We start from the raw sequence: 20,351 nt of genomic DNA on the forward strand, positions 1-20,351 counted from the left end.
GATTTCTACCATTACAAGAAAGGACTAGTATCCCCGATCATCGTTGGCTCAGATCACACCCTCACTTGCAGACGCATTTCACTCGCCCTTAAATATGCAAGTTTGGGCTGTTATTTGGTAGAAAACAAGTTTTCTTCGTCAACAAATTGTGTGAAACCATACAGAGCACAAGCAGCCCAGTAGCACCTTGTTGACGGGTTACAAAACACACAAATGCACATGAGGAGTCAAAAACAGGGCGTTTTTTTTGGGACATATACCTTCCCGTAGTGAGATTTTGCTTGGACAAATCTGGGTTGGTGGGAGCGTCACAACAGGTAATGGACTAATGTTTATAGCCGCACTCATAATTGAGAAGGAAAACATTGGGATTCATGTGAAATATGTACAGATATAGTATTATTATTGTCGCAGATGTGAACTTTCTCTTAACCCCATGATATGGAAAAAAGAACATTTGAAACACTATGACAAGAGCTCATGTCAGACATGCGCTTCATTCCCCCGTTTTCCATTCAGCGCTCGCTTTCTCAGCAGAGAAACCGTGGAGGGGAGATGAGTCTGCTGTCGGTTCCTGTCTTGTCTGATTTTATTATTTATCATCGCTCTTTGGACACCGTTAGCGAAGTGCAGTTTGTATATTAACAATACAGGGAGCATCATGAGTCGACGGATGTGCTTTTGTTCTTTTTTTCGTTTGTTTGAAGTCATTTGTGTATCATACAATTTTATCTTTGATTATATAATAATTGTTATTATAATTATAAAGATAATTGATGGGCCTGTATGCATCTCTCTCTCTCTCTTCTGTGTTAACTAGCAGAGTTTATGAATTTGTTAGAAAGAGAAAAAAAAAAAGAATTCATCAAAATCTGTGACCATAATCATGAAAAACTGAGAAACCAGCATCACTTGTTGATCAAACTGTTGAAAAAGATGTTTGACTGTCATGTGTTGGTGGATCATTAAGTTCTATCAATTGAATTAAACATGTACAATTGAAATCGATTTGTTTTTCTAAAGATGTGAAATATTTCCATTATGTTTTATAAGTAAAGAGTTAAGCCCCATTGCGTTTCATTGGCTTTATTTGGAGAGAAGAAGCAGCACCGCATTGTGTCAAGAAGCGGTAACGCTGCTCAAGGGGCGTGTCCGGAAGACGGGCGTTCTGAAGGGAAAAGAAAGCTTTTGCGACTCATTTCGCTTTATATCTTACTGTGTCACGTTTAAAGGTTTCTTGGTTGATCATAAACCGTGTAATGTAGAAAATTCCTAAATGTAAACTTCAAAAGATTCGTTCTTCGTGAGACAATCTTGTGCAGTAATGGCGAACTCAGCCTTTGGCCACCGCCCTCGCGCCATAACAGATCGCTAGTACACGCCCACAGCATTCCCTCATTGCTCATTGGATGGAACGCAGTGACGTAATTTCTACCTACTCTAACGGGCCAATGAGGATGTCAATCGAACGCACTCCCTCTGATCTCTGCGTTCGAGCGCTGCGGTAATTTATTCATCCGCACCGCCTCTGATTGGATAACGCGCGCGTCATTCAGCGGTTCCACGGCTTCATAGGTTCCAATTGAAAAAAAAGCTCTGCTGGCTGCTTCTATATATCCCGTTTTCGCACGCATCCTACTTCCCGATGAGCTGCGGCATTTTGTAGGATTCATTCGGTGATCAGCTGCTAATACAAATTGAGTGTTTTTTTGTCATCATGGCCAACCCCAGAGTTTTTTTTGACATCACCATCGATGGAAAGAGTGCTGGGAGGATTGTAATTGAGGTAGGTCACCATATATAACTGTATTGCGGTGTTTATTATGCATTATCATCACACCTTGTCTTTAAATCTAGCGAATTTACCCATAGTAAAGCTGTAAAATATGTGCGTGTAACCTGAATAAAGCATCCTTATCCTGGAATGGGCGGGTGGGGAAGCAGTTCTTTCCCGCGCTGAACTGCAACAATGTTTCTTTTCGCCGTTGATCACGCGCTACATTGTTACCGGTGTTCTTATTAAAACATAACGCTGTTCTTCATTCAGATGCTTCTGAATGACATCTATAAATGTGTTGTGCTGCTGTCATTGACAGGAGACTGACAGCTACGCGCACATGGCGGAGTTTTCTCTGATTACAGACGCAGACTCCGCGTGTCTCGCGCTGCAGGCGTTTTTTTTTTTATTGCAGACGCCATTTTCACCATTTTTTTTTTTCAAAACCCCAAGGTGCCATTTTGAAAAGGGAGGGGGTGAATGCTGGAGTTTAGCCTTCTATCGAAACTTGTTCACCAGAACTCAATATTAAAATGTGCTTTGAATGCTCAGATTTAATTAATAAGCGATTGCCACAAAGATTTTAATCCCCTCTTGAAATGGTACTGCAGAAATGTACTCGTGCGGCAACAGCACCTCGCGCGCTCCCGCGAATGAAAATCGATGTGAACGCGGAAGTCATGAAATGTTATCATGTTCGGGTTCTTTCAACGTCATCGCAGCCGAAACATCTTTATGTTCCAAGTTATGGTCTAGAACTTAATGTTACTCAGTTAAAAATAGAAACGGGTCACTACCTCCATACTTTAACAGCAACAAGAAATCTATTCTTTGATATTTGCTTATCAAGATGCGGAAATACTCTATTTAGATATTATGTTTATCTCCGTATTTGATTTGGGATGACTTCAATACATTTGATTGTTTGTTTTTTTTAATTTATTTTTTATTTGGCATTAAATGAAAGGTTATGCTCTAAAAGTGTATCTTCGCTATGCAGTTCTATTGCAAAACATACTGGAAAGAAGTTTGTTTTATATGGGTGTAAGTGCAATTTTATGCATTACACTTACTTAAATATATCGATGTATAGAACACATAAGTGAGATGCCAAAAAATATTGAATCGTTGATACACACACACACACACACACACACACACACACACACACACATATATATGTATATGTTAGTTTCTACTTGGACTTCAGCTTAATTTCTATTTCTTGTTTTCTTCTATTTAAATAGCTGAGAGCTGATGTAGTACCCAAGACTGCTGGTAAGCATATTTCCACATTAAATGGGTTTATTATAAATATGTTGACTTTCTCTTCTCACTGAAATACTATTTAAACTTAATATTTTTCTTCTGAGACTAAATTTTCTTACTGCTACTCCTATAGATTTATTGCTACAACAAGCACCAAGCTTGCCACAAACATTGGGCCTGATCTGAAGTTTATTGCTATATCTTTTCAAAGTGATCAGACTTACAGTATTCATATAAATAATAATCAAAAATCTAAAGATTTCCATAGACTTCCAGAGCAAAAATGCCCGCTCTGGTGGAGCAGGTATTGTCCACTAGAGGGAGACCCTTACCATTTGATTGTGTATCTGATTCTGAACATCTACAAAAAAAGAAACCTGATTTATTTGTGCCATTGCTTGTGCTATTGTGAATTTTAACGTGTATGTATCATTTTGCTGTGATAATAGGCGAATTTATTACAATACAAGGGCTGCCCGTTCAGGCTTTCTCAAGAGTTTGTTTAGAAACTTTAACTTCTAGTTACACATTAACGTCTCAATATCCAAACAGAGAACTTCCGTGCTTTGTGCACTGGCGAGAAAGGTTTCGGCTACAAGGGCTCCGGCTTCCACCGCGTCATCCCAAAATTCATGTGCCAGGTAAGCTCTGAACCCTGTGATGTCATTGGAGCCTGTGGTTGACATCACACTGATGTCATGCTCTCGTCACGCAGGGTGGCGACTTCACCAACCATAACGGAACTGGTGGAAAGTCCATCTATGGCAACAAGTTTGAGGATGAGAACTTCACCCTGAAGCATGGAGGGAAGGGAACCCTGTCCATGGCCAACGCCGGACCGAACACCAACGGTTCCCAGTTCTTCATCTGCACCGCTGATACCGCTTGGTAAAGCCCTTCTTTGTGCCTTCTGCTGTCTAACTGATTCTGGTGATGTTCGTGCTAAAGGTCCCTAATTCTGGTTTCTCCATGAACAGGCTCGATGGCAAGCACGTTGTGTTCGGGAAAGTGGTAGAAGGCTTGGATGTGGTGGACACCATCGAGAAAAAAGGAAGCAGCAGCGGGAAGTGCTCTGCCAAGGTCGTGATCGCTGACTGTGGCCAACTTTAATCGTCGCTTACACCTCCTTCCCATCCCAACCATGCACATTCCTTACTATATAGATTTCTTTTTTTATTGCTATTCCTGAATGAGATGCTTAATTCCATGTGTCATGGTCCTGTTTTATGTATTTCAATGGTCCCCAGGGCTTAATTTGTTAAACATGGATTAAAGATGGATCAAGATTCCTTTCAACAGGTTTTTGTATTCTTTCTTTCTTTCTTTCATCAGAACAGACGGCTCAACTCATTTGTTGCTGAGCAAACCAGAGATCTTTTATTTCTCATTGTGCTGTTGTAATATAGAGGTCATTGATAAGGAGCCCATTAAAGTCTGTTTTGATTCCAAAATGGCAGCGTGCTGCTGCAGTTCTTTCTGTTGACCAACAGGTGGCGCTGTTTACTTCACTAGTGCGGTGATTCATTAAATAAAAAACATTCTTTGCTTGAAAGTTAACATTCACTGCAATAGCATAAGATTTTTATTTATTTTCTAGCTAGTATTTTCATTGTTTAATTTAATAAATACATTTAAAGAGTTAATAACTGTATAAACATAAAAATTATAAATTTACAAAAACAATAAAATTGTAAAACTTTCAGTATTGCAAGATACTAAAATAAGTTATTTTACTTGAAAATAAACATTAACACGTCAAATTAAACATTTTATTTTAGCTAGTATTTTCATTGTTTAATTCGATGCACTAAAGTCAGTGAATACAAATATGAAATTAATAAAAGCTGAAAATCACCAAATTAATAAAACTTAAAAATATTACCACAAAAAAATCAATATAGTAATTATTTCAGTATTGCAATGATACTAAAATTAAAACAACAGTGGTTTTGCTTCAAGTAAAAATGAATGTCCTTAAAATCCAATGATGTTAGTATAACCTATTAATATTAAATGAACTGCATAGGCCCAGCAATATGCAAATTATTTGAAATTATAGCATAGTTTTTCTGTCCCTCCCAAGTTTAAGCAAATCTATTATTTTCCATATTAACACCGCACACCAAATAAAGAAACTCACAATATTTATTGTGTGTGAACCTTTTTAACCATATATACAAAAACATTACAAATTATGTATTGCAACAGCAGTGTTTCTAAAGTCCATTCGCTTGAACTCTACAAGATTTCTATGTAAAACTGTGTCGGGGCCTCTTCGTTTGAGGTGTTCGGCTTAAAGCAACTCATCCAGCAAGTTTCCCGGGCTGTGCGTTTGTCCCAGAGCGGCGCTGATGGGGTTATCGTTGCACATGGGACATGAACATCTCACTTCCAGCCACTTCACCAGACACCTGGTAAGACAGAACATCACAACTGCTATCCTCAAACTAGTCTGTACGGAGTCTTTTCCTCAATGCCATTAACATGATAAAAGGGATTTACCTCTTGTGAAATGAGTGTTGGCATGGTAACACTCCAAGCTCATCTTTCGTCCTGAAGTCCTCCAAACAGACTGCACATGTTAACTGAGAAACACAGTGTGTTTAGTAGAGGGGAGAATCAGAACGCTTTCAAAACTTACTAAAGAGTTAAGAAGACAGAAAGCGTTTTACCCCATGTGCATGTATCCGTGTCGTTTCATCTTTAAATACGACCTGTAATTTAAAACATGCTTTAAATGATACTGGCACCAAAAAAGTATTTGCACACTTAAAAATGTCTGAATGTCATTGCATCAACAAGCAAGATTTCTTTGAAATGGCACAAGCACACTTTCTGAGAATACATTTGACAAAGAGAAGTTTGAAAATCAAGTATTGTGTTGATGATTTTCCAAAACCATGAGAATTCTATATAATCATCAATATAATTGTGTGTGTGTCAAAATATCCCCACAATGATGGCAATATCCAAAATCCTTCTCTTTGTGGGGACATTCTTTGGTTCCCATGAGGAAAACGTTTTCTGTGATGGGTAGTGTTAGTGTAAGGGCATATAATATACAGTTTGTAAAGTATAAAAATCATTATGTCTATGGAAAGTCCCCATAAAACATCAAAACACAATGTGAACTTCTTTTCAATTCAGCATGAGAGTGAGAATTTCCTGTTCTTAAAGCTACACTGTGTAGGATTTTCTCCCATCTAGCAACTAACTACCAACTGAATATTACTTTCTAGCCCCTTCCATTCCGAGGGCGCTTTAAAGGAGAACTCCGGTCAATTTTAACATTGAGCTCATTTTTTTGTAAATTTGGAGTACTGTCAGTACAGAGAACAACGACAAAAATCGGTGTTGCCTACACCGTGTTATCCTCTTTTTAAAATTTGCACCCTGTTGACTTCAATGGGGGAAGTTTTAAACCTGCTTTTAGCCTCTTAACATCCTTGATGTGTCATTGTCCTGTATTTTCTTCCTGTTTTCGGTCGAAGTCCATAGTAGTCGATTGTCGAGTTCACACGCGTGATCATAGGTAACTAAACCTATGCGTGTGAACTCGGCAATCGACTACTGTGGACTTCGACCGAAAACAGGATGTAAACACAGGTATTTGCGCTGGCTTAAATAACATCATTTTTATACACATCTTTCACATCTACTGCAGGCAGATTCACTCGTGTTCACTCAGAAGGAATCACTCACATTTTCTGTGCACTTGTAATGACACATCAAGGATGTTAAGAGGCTAAAAGCAGGTTTAAAACTTGCCCCATTGAAGTCAACAGGGTGCAAATTTTAAAAAGAGACTAACTCGGTGTAGGCAACACCGATTTTTGTCGTTGTTCTCTGTACTGACAGCACTCCAAATTTACAAAAAAATTAGCTCAATGTTAAAATTGACCGGAGTTCTCCTTTAACTCCTACGGTGGCCGTATTATTTCAAATCTGCCGGCAGTCGCGAGTAATCTCCCCCTCGCATTCATCACGGCGCCACTGAGTGTAAAAACGCGAAAGCGAAGCTTGAATTTCCAGGTTTGTCCCTCTTTGGCTAATGTATTTTCAAGATGGAGGCGCAACATGGCTGCCGCCATTCGAGCGACTCGCTCGTATGTATTCTAAATGGCAGATTCAACGCTTACGAAAATACTTGATTAGTTGGTAGAAGTAATTACACATTAATGAAAGAACAAAGTGTTTTTATGCTAAGAATCAGCTTAAAAAAATGACACAGTGTAGCTTTAATAAAACAATGATTAATGTGATTCTCTCCAGCTGTGTAAACCTGAGGAGAACTGACTTGATCCAGCTCATTCAAACACACCGAGACTTCAAACATCATGAAGAGTGGCACGCAGGTACAGACGCTTTTAAGTGACGTAAGTGTCAAATACTTTTTTGATGCCTCACATCACACACTCACCATTTTGTATCCCGCTCTCACATTCCGAGCCTGATGTCTCAATTTACTGCGAAGAGAAAAAGGCCACACGTTTCATTAACAGGGTTGAATTAAAAATAAATGATATTTATAACTTGATAAAGTGTATTATTATCATGGCCATATTCCAGGGTGACAATGTCAAGATTCATCAGGCTCAGATTGTGAAAGAATGGTTGTGAGGAGCATGAAGAATTAAATATTGTGATGTTATTTCAATCAAGATGTGCAGCATTTTTTTGGTCAAGATCTTGTATTGACAATGCAAGAGTCCAGCACTGTGTAAAGTCTCCTCTAGCACATCCCAAAGACTTTCAGTGAATTTAAGCTCTGGACTGCGTTCCAGTCCAAAATGGTCATGCCCTTCACTTGCTAACTTTTCAACTGGAGTTGAAATGTGAAATTCCCTTTAAGAATTTGTTTAATTCAGCATCCAAATGTATATAGGTGTGTTTGGGTTGCTTTAAATAAAAAAATATATATAATTAATATATCATAGAGTTGTTTGTTGTGGTGGTAATTAGACGAGATCTGTGGTGACGTCACAATCGTACTGCATTGTGGGACATATAGGTGCCTGAAGTGTACATATGAAGTAGACTCGCTCCCTCGGTCAAAATCGAGGGAACTGAGGGTCTGTCCATATAAACTTCCCTCGTCCACTTCATGAAGTGGAACGCACTTAAAAATGGCGGCGGGATTCCCTCGAGGGGAAGTGCTTAAAGGAACACTCCACCATTTTTTCATATTAAACTGTTATTCCCTTAACTAAGACGAGTTGATACATATCTCTCTCGTCTCAGTGCGTGCACTCAATCGCTTTTTACTGCGCCGAGTCGAAGTGCTCCCAAGTGCTATTCCGCCATACATTATAGTTATCCTTTTTGGGTAAAAAGGATAACTATAATGTATGGCGGAATAGCACTTGGGAGCACTTAGAAAAGCGCCACGTTCTATTTTGTGTCACCATACTTGGTCATGTAACTGTATTTATATAGGGAAAAGGGAGTGTTCCTTTAAGGAAGTTCACATGTGCGTGTCTAAAAGTGGGCTGGAACACAGCTCTGGACTCAGAGGAGACGATTCATGTGTGAAAATGATTCTTCATGATCCTCACAACCATTCTTTCACAATCTGAGCCGGATGAATCTTGACATTGTCATCCTGAAATATGGCCATGATGTGTCTCATACATGGTTGTTTAAGAAATGAAAAGCTACACACTCCATCAATTAGGGCTAGAAGAACTGTTGCCAAACATATAACACGAAAGAAGCATAATAATCACTGAAATAATGATCCAATCATAAACTGGGTTTCCATCCAAACGTGAAGCGAATCATTTCAAAGTTCGAAGAAAAAACTAAATAAAACACCATCAGCGGAAACAGCCGATTAGTCACGTGGGTTTAATGTTCTTTACGACCGAATTTATTCAGCAAAATACACTTCAAAATGCACATAAAAACAGGGTGATGGAAACATAGCAATAGACTCTTAAGCATTTGCATATTTAAATCCAAACAGCGTTATCCATCTATCTACCTATCTATCTATATATATATATACATATATATATGATTCATGTATATATATATATATATATATATATATATTCATAATTTAATTAAATTTATTTATTTGAATTAAATATTAGATTATAATATTTATTTATATTTTTTATAAATAATACACTGCAAAAAATGCTTTTCTTACTTAGTATTTTTGTTTTGTTTCCAGTCCAAATATCTAAAAAATCTTAAATCAAGAAGAATTTACTAGAGAAGTAAAATGACATAAGAAATTCTATTTTGTTTAAAGATAAAAAGAAAGTAATTTAAGTAATTAAAACAAGCAAAATTATCTGCCAATGGGGTAAGAAAAAAAATCTGAATTCAAATGGAAACCAAGATTATTTTTCTTACCCCATTGGTAGATCATTTTGCTTGTTTTAAGCAAAAATTACTTAAATTACTTTCTTTTTATCTTAAAACAAAATAGAATTTCTTATGTAATTTTACTTCTCTAGTAAACGCTTCTTAATGTAAGACTTTTTAGATATTTGGACTGGAAACAAAACAAAAATACTAATTAAGAAAGCATTTTTTGCAGTGTATGTATTAATACTTATATTGCAATATATTGTGTTTGTATGTGTGTGTGTGTGTGTGTGTGTGTGTGTGTATCTATCTAGTATATCTCTATCTAGACATCAGTTTGGCAGAACAAGCAATGGTTGTGTTGTGTAGTGTGTTTCTAAACCACACAAATTTGGCCTGGGAAGGTTTGCTTCTCTCTGTGTTTGACATAACATTACCCAAAAGCCTTTGGACAAAAATAGCACTGTGAACAAAAAGCGTGGAGATACAATCTAGTCCTGAATTGTTCATGTTCAGGAAGCGCGTGAGGCCAGAGGAAGTCCTTTCTGTCAGTCCGTCACAGCCGTTATTTACAGGAGAACCCTGATGAAGTCCAGCGACAAACTACAGCTTTATAAACCTGATCCCGGATCTCTCAGTCACTTACTTACCTTATAAAGAAGCAGCAGAATATCAGGCTTAAGACAAAGACAAATATCCCAGTGCCAAAGATGACCACATAGATGTTGAGCGGGAGTTCCTGAGAGGTCACTGGAGGCATTGTGCTTTAAATATCAATCATTTCCTGAAGATCAAGAAGCCCTGAAAGAGGGGAGGACAGAGGAAAGGGTTGTTATTAGTGAGTCCGTTATTCACTATTGAAGGGACTTCATTTGAGTTTGTAGACTTTATCTCAAAATACTAAATATTTTGTCTTTTTAATGTAATATATTATTAAATTCAAATAATTCAGTGTAGTTAAAAAGACTATTCCTGCTGGGATGGGTATGTTTATTAGAAATAATCTGCACTCTCACCCAGTTAGCTCAATTTGCTTTTCCATGTTAAAATCTAACAATTATAAAGTTAGATCTCTATTTTTATAAGAGAATATTTCTACTCCGCCTGTTATTTTCTATTGTGACTGTGTTTAATAATGTAAATTGGACTTGTAAGTTTGGTCGTTGCCCCAAAAATTCCTCCTTACACTTTAGGTTAAGGAAATCTCATATAAAATAATCCATGAGTTTATCCTACCAAGCTATTTTTACAAAAACTTTAAAAGTGATATTGAAATGAACTCCTCTTTCTGTGAAAGTTCTACTGAAACCATTTCTCATATGTTTTGGTCCTGCCAAGATACTCCGTGTTTCTGGAAAGATGTTGAGAGATTTATTGCTGATAATATTTTTTTTAAATGTTCTCTTATCCAATAAGTATGGGATATTAGCTTACTGTTTTAAAGACCATTGCGCAAAGGATGATGGTTTCATTATACATTTTATTTTTAGGTCAATTTCATATCCACAAATGTAAATTCACAAATAGCAAACCCAATTTTACAGTGATTGAGGATGAGATTAAAATGTGTGGTCAAAATCGAAAACTAGCAAAGTTAATTTAACATTTTCACAAAACGTATATATTTATTCAACAATATAGATATGTACCCTCTCCGATAGGTACTTTTTCATTTTTTTTATTTTTTTTTATCATTTCTATTGTATTGTGCCATGTGATATGGAAGTTGCCTATGTACATGCTATTTGTTGATAATAAAGCATTAAAAAAAGTTAATTTAGCCTAATTTACGGAAAAACTTAAAGTGAGTATTTTGTGCGATATAACAATACGAACCTGAACAAGCTGAAAGCATTATAGTACATGTTTAGGGTTAGAAAAATGCTTGGAAAGGCAGTTAACACTAATTTCAATCGATTTTTAAAACACGTTACTTTTTAGATTTATTTTATTTTTTTTAAATCGATTGATCTGAAAGATAGCCTAAAGAAACAAAATGAAACATTTACAATGTAATTCAATAAAAAAAATATAAAAACAAAAAATCTCACCATTATAAACAGGCTTCATAGGTGTTTTCCCTTCAGTGTTTCTTCATACTCGGTTTTCTATGTTCTCACGCGCCAACCTTCAAATGACTCAAAAGAATCACTGACTGTTTAGTTACATCTACAGTATCGAGAGTTTGTAAATGTGAATAAAACAATATTCCGTCTGGAACACGGAAATCAAACAATGTAACGGACCGCAGACAGACATAAATATCCACAACATGCACGAGAAAACAATAAACCCCGCCTGTAATTCAAGGGGCGGAGCGCAAATATCAGATGATTCACTAATGATTATTCAGTGATTCACTCCGTTAAAAACCTCCCATATTCATTCAATCAAATTGAAATCAATTAATTATAAGTATTTCTATTATATTAGCCTGTATATAAAATAAACGTTTGTGGTCTCGAAAGTATATAAAAGTTTTGCATGAATAGCTCTTAAAAAAAAAAGTCAAAGTCTCCTAATTTTGTTTTCCATTTAATTTAGCGAAAATTATTTGTGACTCACAATAGACAAACTCTGCTAAGTGGTTCTAAGAAAAGGTAGGAGATTTTAAAAGGCATGTTTAGACAGAAATATTAGCAGGTTAAAGGGGCCAAAGGCTTTTGAGTGTTTGGTCATGACTGACTGACTGACTCAGATGGTTGTTTGTTCACACCCTGCTAAAAAATCTGTCATTAGTCAGCATAATCATTTCACTGAAGATTAATTTCATATTTAAGAAACGCTGTAAGTGTATTCCTACTCTTATTGCACGAGGTTAAGACTTACAGACTAAATCAAACCATTGCCAGTTTTCAGTTTTGATCCCTTTCTCATTATCTAGAGCACAAACCGTGGTGTTGATATTTTAAAAAGAAGACTTCATGCACAAAAATCATAATATGTCTGATATCAAATGTGCCAGGATGATAGTCATTTTTGTTTTGCTTTAAAGCAATATTTTTATTGCTTTCTAACTACCCATTTAATTGATTCATTCATTATTGTTTGCCTGTTTATTAGTCCATTTGTAGCTTCTTTATTTAGTTGAACATTTTCAAATAACTGATTGCTTTAGTTCTCCATGCTGCCATATTCACAGCCCTAAACATTCAGTGGTTCTGCGTGAAAATCCAGCCCTGCTCTCTGACAAACAAGGCTTTAACAAAGGTTAAACGACGCCACAGTGCAACATTCAGACGACATGCCTTCGACATTCTCCAGTCAACCTTAGGGACAGTGAGGACAAAGTTCATATTTCATCAGTCATTTTCCTTGTGAACACTTCCTCATCATGAAATTCAAAACATTTGCAGTGTTTTAAATGCACTACATATTGTATGAATGAATTGGCCACATGGTGGCGCTAAGTGTTTTTTTGTTAATTCTTATATAGGTCCAGTGTGGACTAGAATCTTAAATCTGTTTTTACATCTTCTTGAGTTCATTCCCACAATCCAGCAATTTTCTCCATCAAGTATAGCCAACAAAACAAATGAATAAACTAGTGTAAACAAAGCTTTTTATTCTTTTCAATATGACATAAAAAAGTGGCATATAGACCTTTTTGTGGGCTACATTTTTGTTTTTAAGTGCCATAAAATAAACCGCCAATGTCATAAGTGAAACAGTCGGATCCAGAAGTAAAACCTCCATGAATTTTCTCCATAGGGAAATATATATATATTTTTAACGATTACTAATTAACCTTTAAAGACAGACTTACTGTGAGCTACAAAGTTGTTAATCGATGGTATTTGCTTTTGCTGAAGCCGTCAATACACATTATTTAAACTTAAATGTTTAAAATAATCATGTTTTTAACAGCTGAATTCGTGGTGGAAAAACTACATTACCCATGATTCTGTACAGATTTTTTTTTTTACCAATCAGATCCACAATCAAAACGCGCAAAAAATCATAAAAAATAGGTCTTAAGCTCCGCCCACCTCGATGAAGCACTTACGAATGACGTAAAATTTTGCAAAATACTTAAATATTTGTATATGTGTGCATATTTTGCAATAAACTTAAAATATATTGTATATAAAATATATAAAATCAATTTTTAAATGAGTAGTTCAAATCAATTTATATTGTTATGATTCACCTTGTAGCTGATTAGCTTGGTTCATCATGGCTTACAACGTTTTAATAAAGTTTTTTTTTTAATTATTATTATTCTTAAAGGAGAAATTAATGGAAAAAATACTTTCGGAACCAACAGCGCTTAAAATTTGGGCTAATTTAAACAGCAACGTGTAAACAGGTTTGAACATTTTTTTTTATTTCAGATCCAGCACAAAAGCAACTCTTTGCAAAAACGAAATGATGTTTATTAGATTTCATATACATTATAAATAAAATAACATTAGGATTTTTTACAAACTCCTCGTTTTGTCTCTGGCTGCACGCTCCCGCTCAACTCAGAAATTTGGTCCAAAACAAGTTGAATCTCTGAGCGATCGATGCTTGTTCTTAAGACACAAACTGGTGTGTGGATCAGCTGGAAGGGATTGGCAGTCCTGGCAGTATTTAGCAGTGGTTAGATGATACGACGACCAACACATACACAAATACAGTAAACAGCTGTCCTCAATAATACAAAGGTACAGAAATGACAATAATACTAGCACACTGTAATTTCATACAGCTACAGTTTGTACTGCACTTGAGGATTTGCTGGATTTGTAAGTACAAACTTGGATAACATGTAGAATACTTCACATGACATCTTTTTTGTAGTATTTATACAGACAACGATAAATCAAACAAGTTAATGTGTAACAAAACTGACTGCAAATTTGCATATAGTCACATGTACACTTGAGCTCAGGTCACCAGAGTTTAGTAACTGAGCATATCTTTCACATCACATGTGCTGGCTCACTGTGATTACCTTCATTAAAAGTCACTTGAGACCGGCATTTAAATGCAAAATCGATGGATCATGCTTAAAAACTTTTCAAAAAGCCCATCATAACTATAACACAGCACCTATAACAAGACATTTTTGAATTTCGGGGAAAAACTACATCTTCTGGACAAAACATGAGCTGTCCTTCCTGTGACAATCTGGCCGTCAAAATATTCAAAATAATATTATGAATGGTCACTATGGCAATATTATGTGGTATATTGTTTTGGGTTGTTGCTAGGGTGCTCTTGGCAGTTGCTAAGACATTGCTAGGATGTCTAAGTGGTTACTACTAGGTTGTTCTGAGGGGTTGCTTATGGAAGCTTGTTTCTGCCATGGAATAAAAAAAATATTTGTATCTCACAATTCAGATTTTTTTTTTCTTCTCACAATTGCAAGTTTATATTACAAAAAGTCAGAATTGCGGGATAAAAACTCGCAATTGCGAGAGAAAAAAAGTCCCAAATTGTGAGGGGGAAAAAGTCAGTTGCGAGTTTATATCGCAATTCTAACATTATAAACTTGCAATTATGTTTTTTCTTGCAATTCTGAATTTTTTCTCTCGCAAATATGAGTTATAAAGTCAAATCCTGAAAAGAAAAAAAATCGCAATTACCTTTTAATTTTTTATTCAGTGGCAGGAATAAGCTTCCAAAGTTGCTATGGAACCGCTAGGCAACTAGGGTGTTGCTAGGTGGTTGTTAGGGTGTTCTGGGTGGTTACTATGGCCATACTATGTGGTTAGTAGATTGTTGTGATTGATGTGTGGTCTGTGGCAGTTACCAATGCATTGTTCGCCAAAAAAGTGCATCCCACTACGCTGCTTTTCAATTGTTTTTCTATATAAACACGCTAGACTGACGTGTTTGTTCACGCATTTTGCACGCGACAAGATGTTCTAAAAAACATTTTTAAAACTACTTTAAAAAAGTAAAAGTTTGTTGGGATATCTAGGTGGTTACAAAGGTGTTCTGGATAGTTGCTATTTCTATGTGGCTCACTAGATTGTTATGGGTGGTCACAAGGTCACAAATGTTTTTTTATATTTGGTCATCCAACGAGTGCAAACATGTTGCACATTTTGCAGTATTGTTTATTTTAGTAGCTCAAATGTTGCCATATAAGGCCATAAGTTTAATATTTATGTTTTAATACAAATCATAGCAATAGTGGTGCTGGCTTAAGATCTGTTCAAGATGGCAGATGTTTTTATTTTCCATATTTGTTTCCAGCACATTAGTTAAAAATCGATCACATTCTAATCTGATCCTAGAACATTCTGGCAAGTTGAGATTCTGTCCAAGTGACCCTTTTTAACTGTAAACTTGAATTTGTGGCGAGCCACGAGCATAAAGTAGGTTTAGACCAGGCTTAGCGGCCATTCACACAGAATGTGTTTTAGCATTCCAATGCGCTGCTTTTCCATTGTTTTTCCTATGTAAACACACTAGACTGACATGTTTGACTGTTGCACTAACATTTGGCATCTTTTGCAGCGTTTTGTGCATGACACAGCGTTCTCGAGTTTGGCACTCAAGTTAAAAGAATTTCAACTTTTAAAAAACATCTCTAGACCTGATTTATTAATTAAATCTATTATTTTATATTCTTAATTTTCTTGGTTTTTAACCACAAAAAAATGTTGTGTGAAAGCCTAGGGGGCATTCACACTGATTTTTTGCATTTCGCTGTGCTGCTTTTCCATTGTTTTTTTATGTAAACATGCGCTAGATGGATGTGTTTGCCCGTTGCGCTCAGGTCTTTTGCAGCGGCTTGCGCCTGACAGCCCGTTCTAAAAACGCACGTCATGTGTGAATGGCTTCTTAAAGGACCACTCCACCTTTTTTTTAAATAGGGCTTATTCACCGTCTTTCCTACATTTAGATAGGTGGGCAAACACATTTTTGTCTCAGTGCATGCATTGTTTTAGTTTGGAAGCACCACCGCTAGCTTAGCTTAGCATAATGAATGGAATCCTTTGTTGCCAGCTAGCATATCATGAGTAAAAGTGATAAAAAAAACAAAACGAATTACTTCTTGTGGCCTGCGTATTCACAATGATTACAAATAGCAATGCAGATTAAGACTAGGCGATTTCCTAGGCAGATATTGACTTGGGACTATATTGGGGTGAAGCACAGGCAAAGTACTGCTACTTGGGCGCAGAGATATCACACTCACCACCAGTTCGTGTTGACTCTCATCCTCACGTCCTCAGGCTGTTGAGCGATCGCAACCTCCTCCTGTTGTTGTTCTATTTCCAAAGCACGCAGCTCCTCTTCTGAAAACTCTGGTTCATAGAGGTATGGGTCTGGCTCTTGACTGTCTGAGAAGTCACCCTCCTCGTCTCTCACAAAATCCGCCATGTTCATCGCCATTCACTATGTCTACTGTGGGAAAAATAGCCGGCTACTATTTACGCCGGTATGTTGACGGAAGTTGGGGGATTTCAGGTGTTGTGTGATATCTCTGCGCCCAAGTAGCAGTGCTTCGCCTGTGCTTCCCCCCAATATAGTCCCATGTCAATATCTGCCTAGGAAATCGCCTAGTCTTAATCTGCATTGCTATTTGTACTCATTGTGAATACGCAGGCCACAAGAAGTAATTCGTTTTTTAAATTTTTTATCACTTTTACTCATGACATGCTAGCTGGCAACAAAGGATTCCATTCATTATGCTAAGCTAAGCTATCGGCAGCGCTGCTAAACTAAAACAACGCATGCACTGAGACAAAAATGCGTTTGCCCACCTATCTAAATGTAGGAAAGACGGTGAACACGGAGTGTTCCTTTCAGCATTCCTTGCTTGCTTTGAGGAAAACACGTGGGTCAGTTCTCTAACATGGCAACATTTCAGTGGGTGGTCGTGTGAACAGATGTGAACGGTTAACAGTGTATAAGGCATTACGCACAGTTCCTGATGTAATAAGGCATTTCTATTGACCGCAGGAGAACAGCTGGAATAAACTCACTGACTGTTTGTAAAAACATTCTGCTCTTATTCACTGCAACGCATTAGATCAAGGCCTGGGCCAGAAAGGTTGAAGTTCAAAAGCTACCGGTGAGTTTATGTTGAATTGCGGCTGGCACGCAGAATGCTGTCTAGACCGCTGAGCTGACGTAGGAACCCGCGGTTCGGTGTTACGCCACGGTGGTCCTTCACGGTCTTGATGGCCTCCACTAAAGTCATGTTCTGCCGAATCATGAGGTAGGCCAGAACCAGCGTAGCAGATCGGCTCACCCCGACGGCACAATGCACAAGAACCGTTCCTACAAAATAAAAGACACTGCATCATAATTCTCACATGTATGATAAAAAAAGTGAGACTACACTGAATATCTGTAATTAAAATGACATATCAAATATTAAAAAATACAAATTGTTTTACTGAATGTAATGCATAATGACATAAATTACTAGCCTGGGAAAACCCAGACAAACTTCCGGCAAATTTAGATTTGCTCTGCAAGTAGTCTGGCAAAGAGCCCATTCAAGCCCATTTCTAATCCGTCCAAATCGAGGCACCAATCAGAAACGTTGAGGCGGGCTTTACACATGACGATCGCTCTGATTGGTTTTAGGTCGATCCAATTGCGCCCAGAGGCATTTGAGCGACGTCCGTTGGTGAAGCGCAGCAACTTTTAAATGCATCATTATATTCAAATTGCAAACACATGAGGACAGTCTCCTTGAAAGACCCACTGGCAGATGAACATGCTAATACATTTCTCTCCGAAACTGTAGGAAATTAAATTAGATTTAATAGAGGATTTTAACTGTGACAAGATGATTGACAGGGCAGTTTACGTGACAGGATGCACGCGACAGATCCGTCCGATAAAGATGTCCCAAAGCTTGCCTTTTTTTCTACACATTCAAAAGTAAATACCTTTTCTTCACAAAAAGAGTACATAGTCTTTTGGCGTAGTGTAACTTAGGTGAATTGGGACGGAGCATATGGCTTTACACGATGACGATCGCTCTGATTGGTTTTAGGTCTATCCAATTGCGCCCAGAGGCATTTGAGCGACGTCCATTGGTGACGCCCCTTTGGAAATGAGTTATTAATGAAGCTTTGCCAGACCATAACTCAGTTACTACTGAGAATGGTCTGGTTTTAACCAGGCTAATAAATGACAAGAGAATGAAAAAATCGAAGTTTTACTTGATCTCACATGTTTGGACGCCATAGGTATGCACACATATATTTAGAATTTCCAAATATAAATTCAAAAGTCACATATAAGCACAAATATGTTATACATAACACCAAATGGAAAATGAACTGGAAAAAAAGGGGGGAAAATTGCACACTCAAGTACAAGTATGCATTGCACACTCAACCAGTACATCATTTATTTAGTAAAGAAATGAAGAATAAAAAAAGATCTTCATGAAACTTAAAGGCTGTTTTTTTTAGCCTTTATTTTTATTATAATTAGACAGGGAATTGTTTAAAAAGAAAGAGGTCGCTTCTGAACTGACCTCCGGTACTAAGGGCTCTGTGAATGAACTCGGCCGCTGGGTAGAAGTTCACACTCATGTCGAAGGAAGGCGAATCGTGGGCTTCAATGCCGTGATACGTGATGTTCATGCCAGCGTAATGCTCTGCACCGCCTCTCCATTTGTTCTGAGCACAGTTGAGGATGTGTGTGATCCCAAGCTTGATGAGTTCTCTGCGGTTTGAGGCAATTTCTCTAAAATGAGTATTAAAAGTTTAGGTGATAAATAGAAATCTACTGTTCTAAATCCTGTATACGTAATGACCAAAACCACATGTATTGATGGGCCACTCACTGGTCACCTATGTAGAGTCTTGGCCACACTTCATCTGCATGATTACAGGCGGTTTTCCCCGTGTAGAGCAGACGCTCGAGTTCAGAAACCGTTAGTACAGGAGAGCCCTTCTCCGAGTCCTTTCTGCTGGGAGACCTGGAGTTACTCCGGGACCGAGACAGTCTGGACATGAAAGCCATCTGGTCTAGCCTCCAGTCAAGCTATAAAATAACATTAAAAATACATACAAAATAAAAGTAACAGTTAAATGTTAAAAGTATTTTTAAAAGCAAATTAAAGGGACAGTTCACCCCCAAATTACTCACCTGGTCTAAAGTTGACACATTTATTTACACTATCAAGAAAACAACATTATTTTGTATTTTTGCATTAAGAAAGTAATACATTTTCTTTTTTTATTAAAACAAAGTACATTTCTTATAAAGATTAAGCATGTTAAAACATTTTTACATTTATTCCAAAATAATAACTAACAAGTTTTCATATTTCATGTATTTTTGTTAACTGGTATTTAGCTTTTGTTATAGTCAACTTATTTTCAGATCATCAAGCTCGGTAAACACGGCAGATGTCATAGTGGTGACAGACACAAGAATGAATTTAACAAAACTGATTGTGCACAAAAAAACCCTCACAGATCACATTTTCAAGTAATTTCAAGTTTTAATGTAATGTGATAAAGCGGTGAGAATCTAAGTAAGTTGTTTACTTACTTTTTTATTAGTCTTCCCATTAAGACCATTTCTTATTCATTTTGATCACTTTGGCAGATACTAGTGGATGTGGCGCACACACAAAAATAAGAGGCGGGATTTAGTAATTGACCAATCATAGCACGATGATGGAGGCACTGCCTCCTCTCACATGACTATTCCCCATTCACTCTTAATTAATTCTCACCAAACCCATGGCACACTTTTGGGGGTCTATCAAAGTCGCCATGAAACGGAAGTTGTGATAATCTTTTCTTCCCTATTGTGACGTATATCCAAGTTTTTTCTTCTGGAACAAGAAAAAAATGTAGGGTGGGACTTGATTTTGTTCATAGGGAATTGATTGGATCGTTGTGGTTTGCTATTGGTCGATCTCATGTGAGTGACAGGTTGCCCCGCCCTCGTCATCAGAGAAGAGAAGAGGAAGAGATGACACTGCAAGAGGGAGGGAAAGTTATTCTGATTAAAGATTATGAGGGCACATCAATTATATATATATCTCATACAATAAATAGTGCAA

The 20,351-nt window shown here is 37.1% G+C and overlaps 4 protein-coding genes across 5 annotated transcripts in view; 2 read left to right on the forward strand and 2 right to left on the reverse strand.

Moving 5' to 3' along the window:
* Positions 1 to 4,342, forward strand: part of LOC308683959 (peptidyl-prolyl cis-trans isomerase-like) — a 52,468-nt gene extending 48,126 nt beyond the window's left edge. Inside the window, exons 1-5 of one of the 2 annotated variants that reach the window (XM_081354884.1) lie at positions 1,117 to 1,786; positions 3,025 to 3,055; positions 3,599 to 3,687; positions 3,762 to 3,934; positions 4,024 to 4,342. In XM_081354884.1, the coding sequence (XP_081211010.1) occupies positions 1,718 to 1,786; positions 3,025 to 3,055; positions 3,599 to 3,687; positions 3,762 to 3,934; positions 4,024 to 4,156 (495 nt within the window). In that variant the 5' untranslated portion in view covers positions 1,117 to 1,717 and the 3' untranslated portion in view covers positions 4,157 to 4,342. Of the gene's footprint in view, positions 1 to 1,116; positions 1,787 to 3,024; positions 3,056 to 3,598; positions 3,688 to 3,761; positions 3,935 to 4,023 lie in introns of those variants that run through there. The other variant, XM_081354882.1, reaches the window with a different exon arrangement.
* A 59-nt stretch (positions 4,343 to 4,401) lies between these two features.
* LOC308683984 (RING finger protein 122) lies at positions 4,402 to 11,718 on the reverse strand. The gene is made up of 6 exons (XM_081354934.1): positions 11,416 to 11,718; positions 10,015 to 10,165; positions 7,467 to 7,512; positions 5,719 to 5,760; positions 5,549 to 5,631; positions 4,402 to 5,457 (listed from the first exon to the last, which is right to left on the reverse strand). The coding sequence occupies exons 2-6, from the start codon at positions 10,122 to 10,124 to the stop codon at positions 5,340 to 5,342; spliced, it is 399 nt and encodes a 132-aa protein (XP_081211060.1). The 5' UTR covers positions 10,125 to 10,165; positions 11,416 to 11,718; the 3' UTR covers positions 4,402 to 5,339.
* The window catches only part of clip1b (CAP-GLY domain containing linker protein 1b), a 76,720-nt gene continuing 63,699 nt past the window's right edge, over positions 7,331 to 20,351 (forward strand). The window contains exon 1 of the mRNA XM_081354886.1: positions 7,331 to 7,422. The gene's annotated coding sequence lies outside the window, so the exon portion shown is untranslated. The remainder of the gene's footprint in view (positions 7,423 to 20,351) is intronic.
* Positions 17,388 to 19,297, reverse strand: dusp26 (dual specificity phosphatase 26; the record flags this gene model as incomplete). Its single annotated transcript, XM_081354932.1, has 3 exons — positions 17,388 to 17,590; positions 18,807 to 19,018; positions 19,119 to 19,297. The coding sequence occupies 3 exons, from the start codon at positions 19,295 to 19,297 to the stop codon at positions 17,388 to 17,390; spliced, it is 594 nt and encodes a 197-aa protein (XP_081211058.1).

The sequence above is a fragment of the Scardinius erythrophthalmus genome, assembly GCF_964197995.2.
Source record: "Scardinius erythrophthalmus genome assembly, chromosome: 23".
Taxonomy (NCBI): domain Eukaryota; kingdom Metazoa; phylum Chordata; class Actinopteri; order Cypriniformes; family Leuciscidae; genus Scardinius; species Scardinius erythrophthalmus.

What these genes read in the sequence shown, in the direction of transcription:
- LOC308683984 (XM_081354934.1), bottom strand. Translation starts at nt 10,124, where the DNA reads ATGCCTCCAGTGACCTCTCAGGAACTCCCGCTCAACATCTATGTGGTC. An exon ending in TGAGAGCGGGATACAAAATG is followed by an intron (nt 5,761 to 7,466) that starts GTGAGTGTGTGA and finishes TTTAAATTACAG; the next exon opens with GTCGTATTTAAAGATGAAAC. An exon ending in CAACACTCATTTCACAAGAG is followed by an intron (nt 5,458 to 5,548) that starts GTAAATCCCTTT and finishes CTGTCTTACCAG; the next exon opens with GTGTCTGGTGAAGTGGCTGG.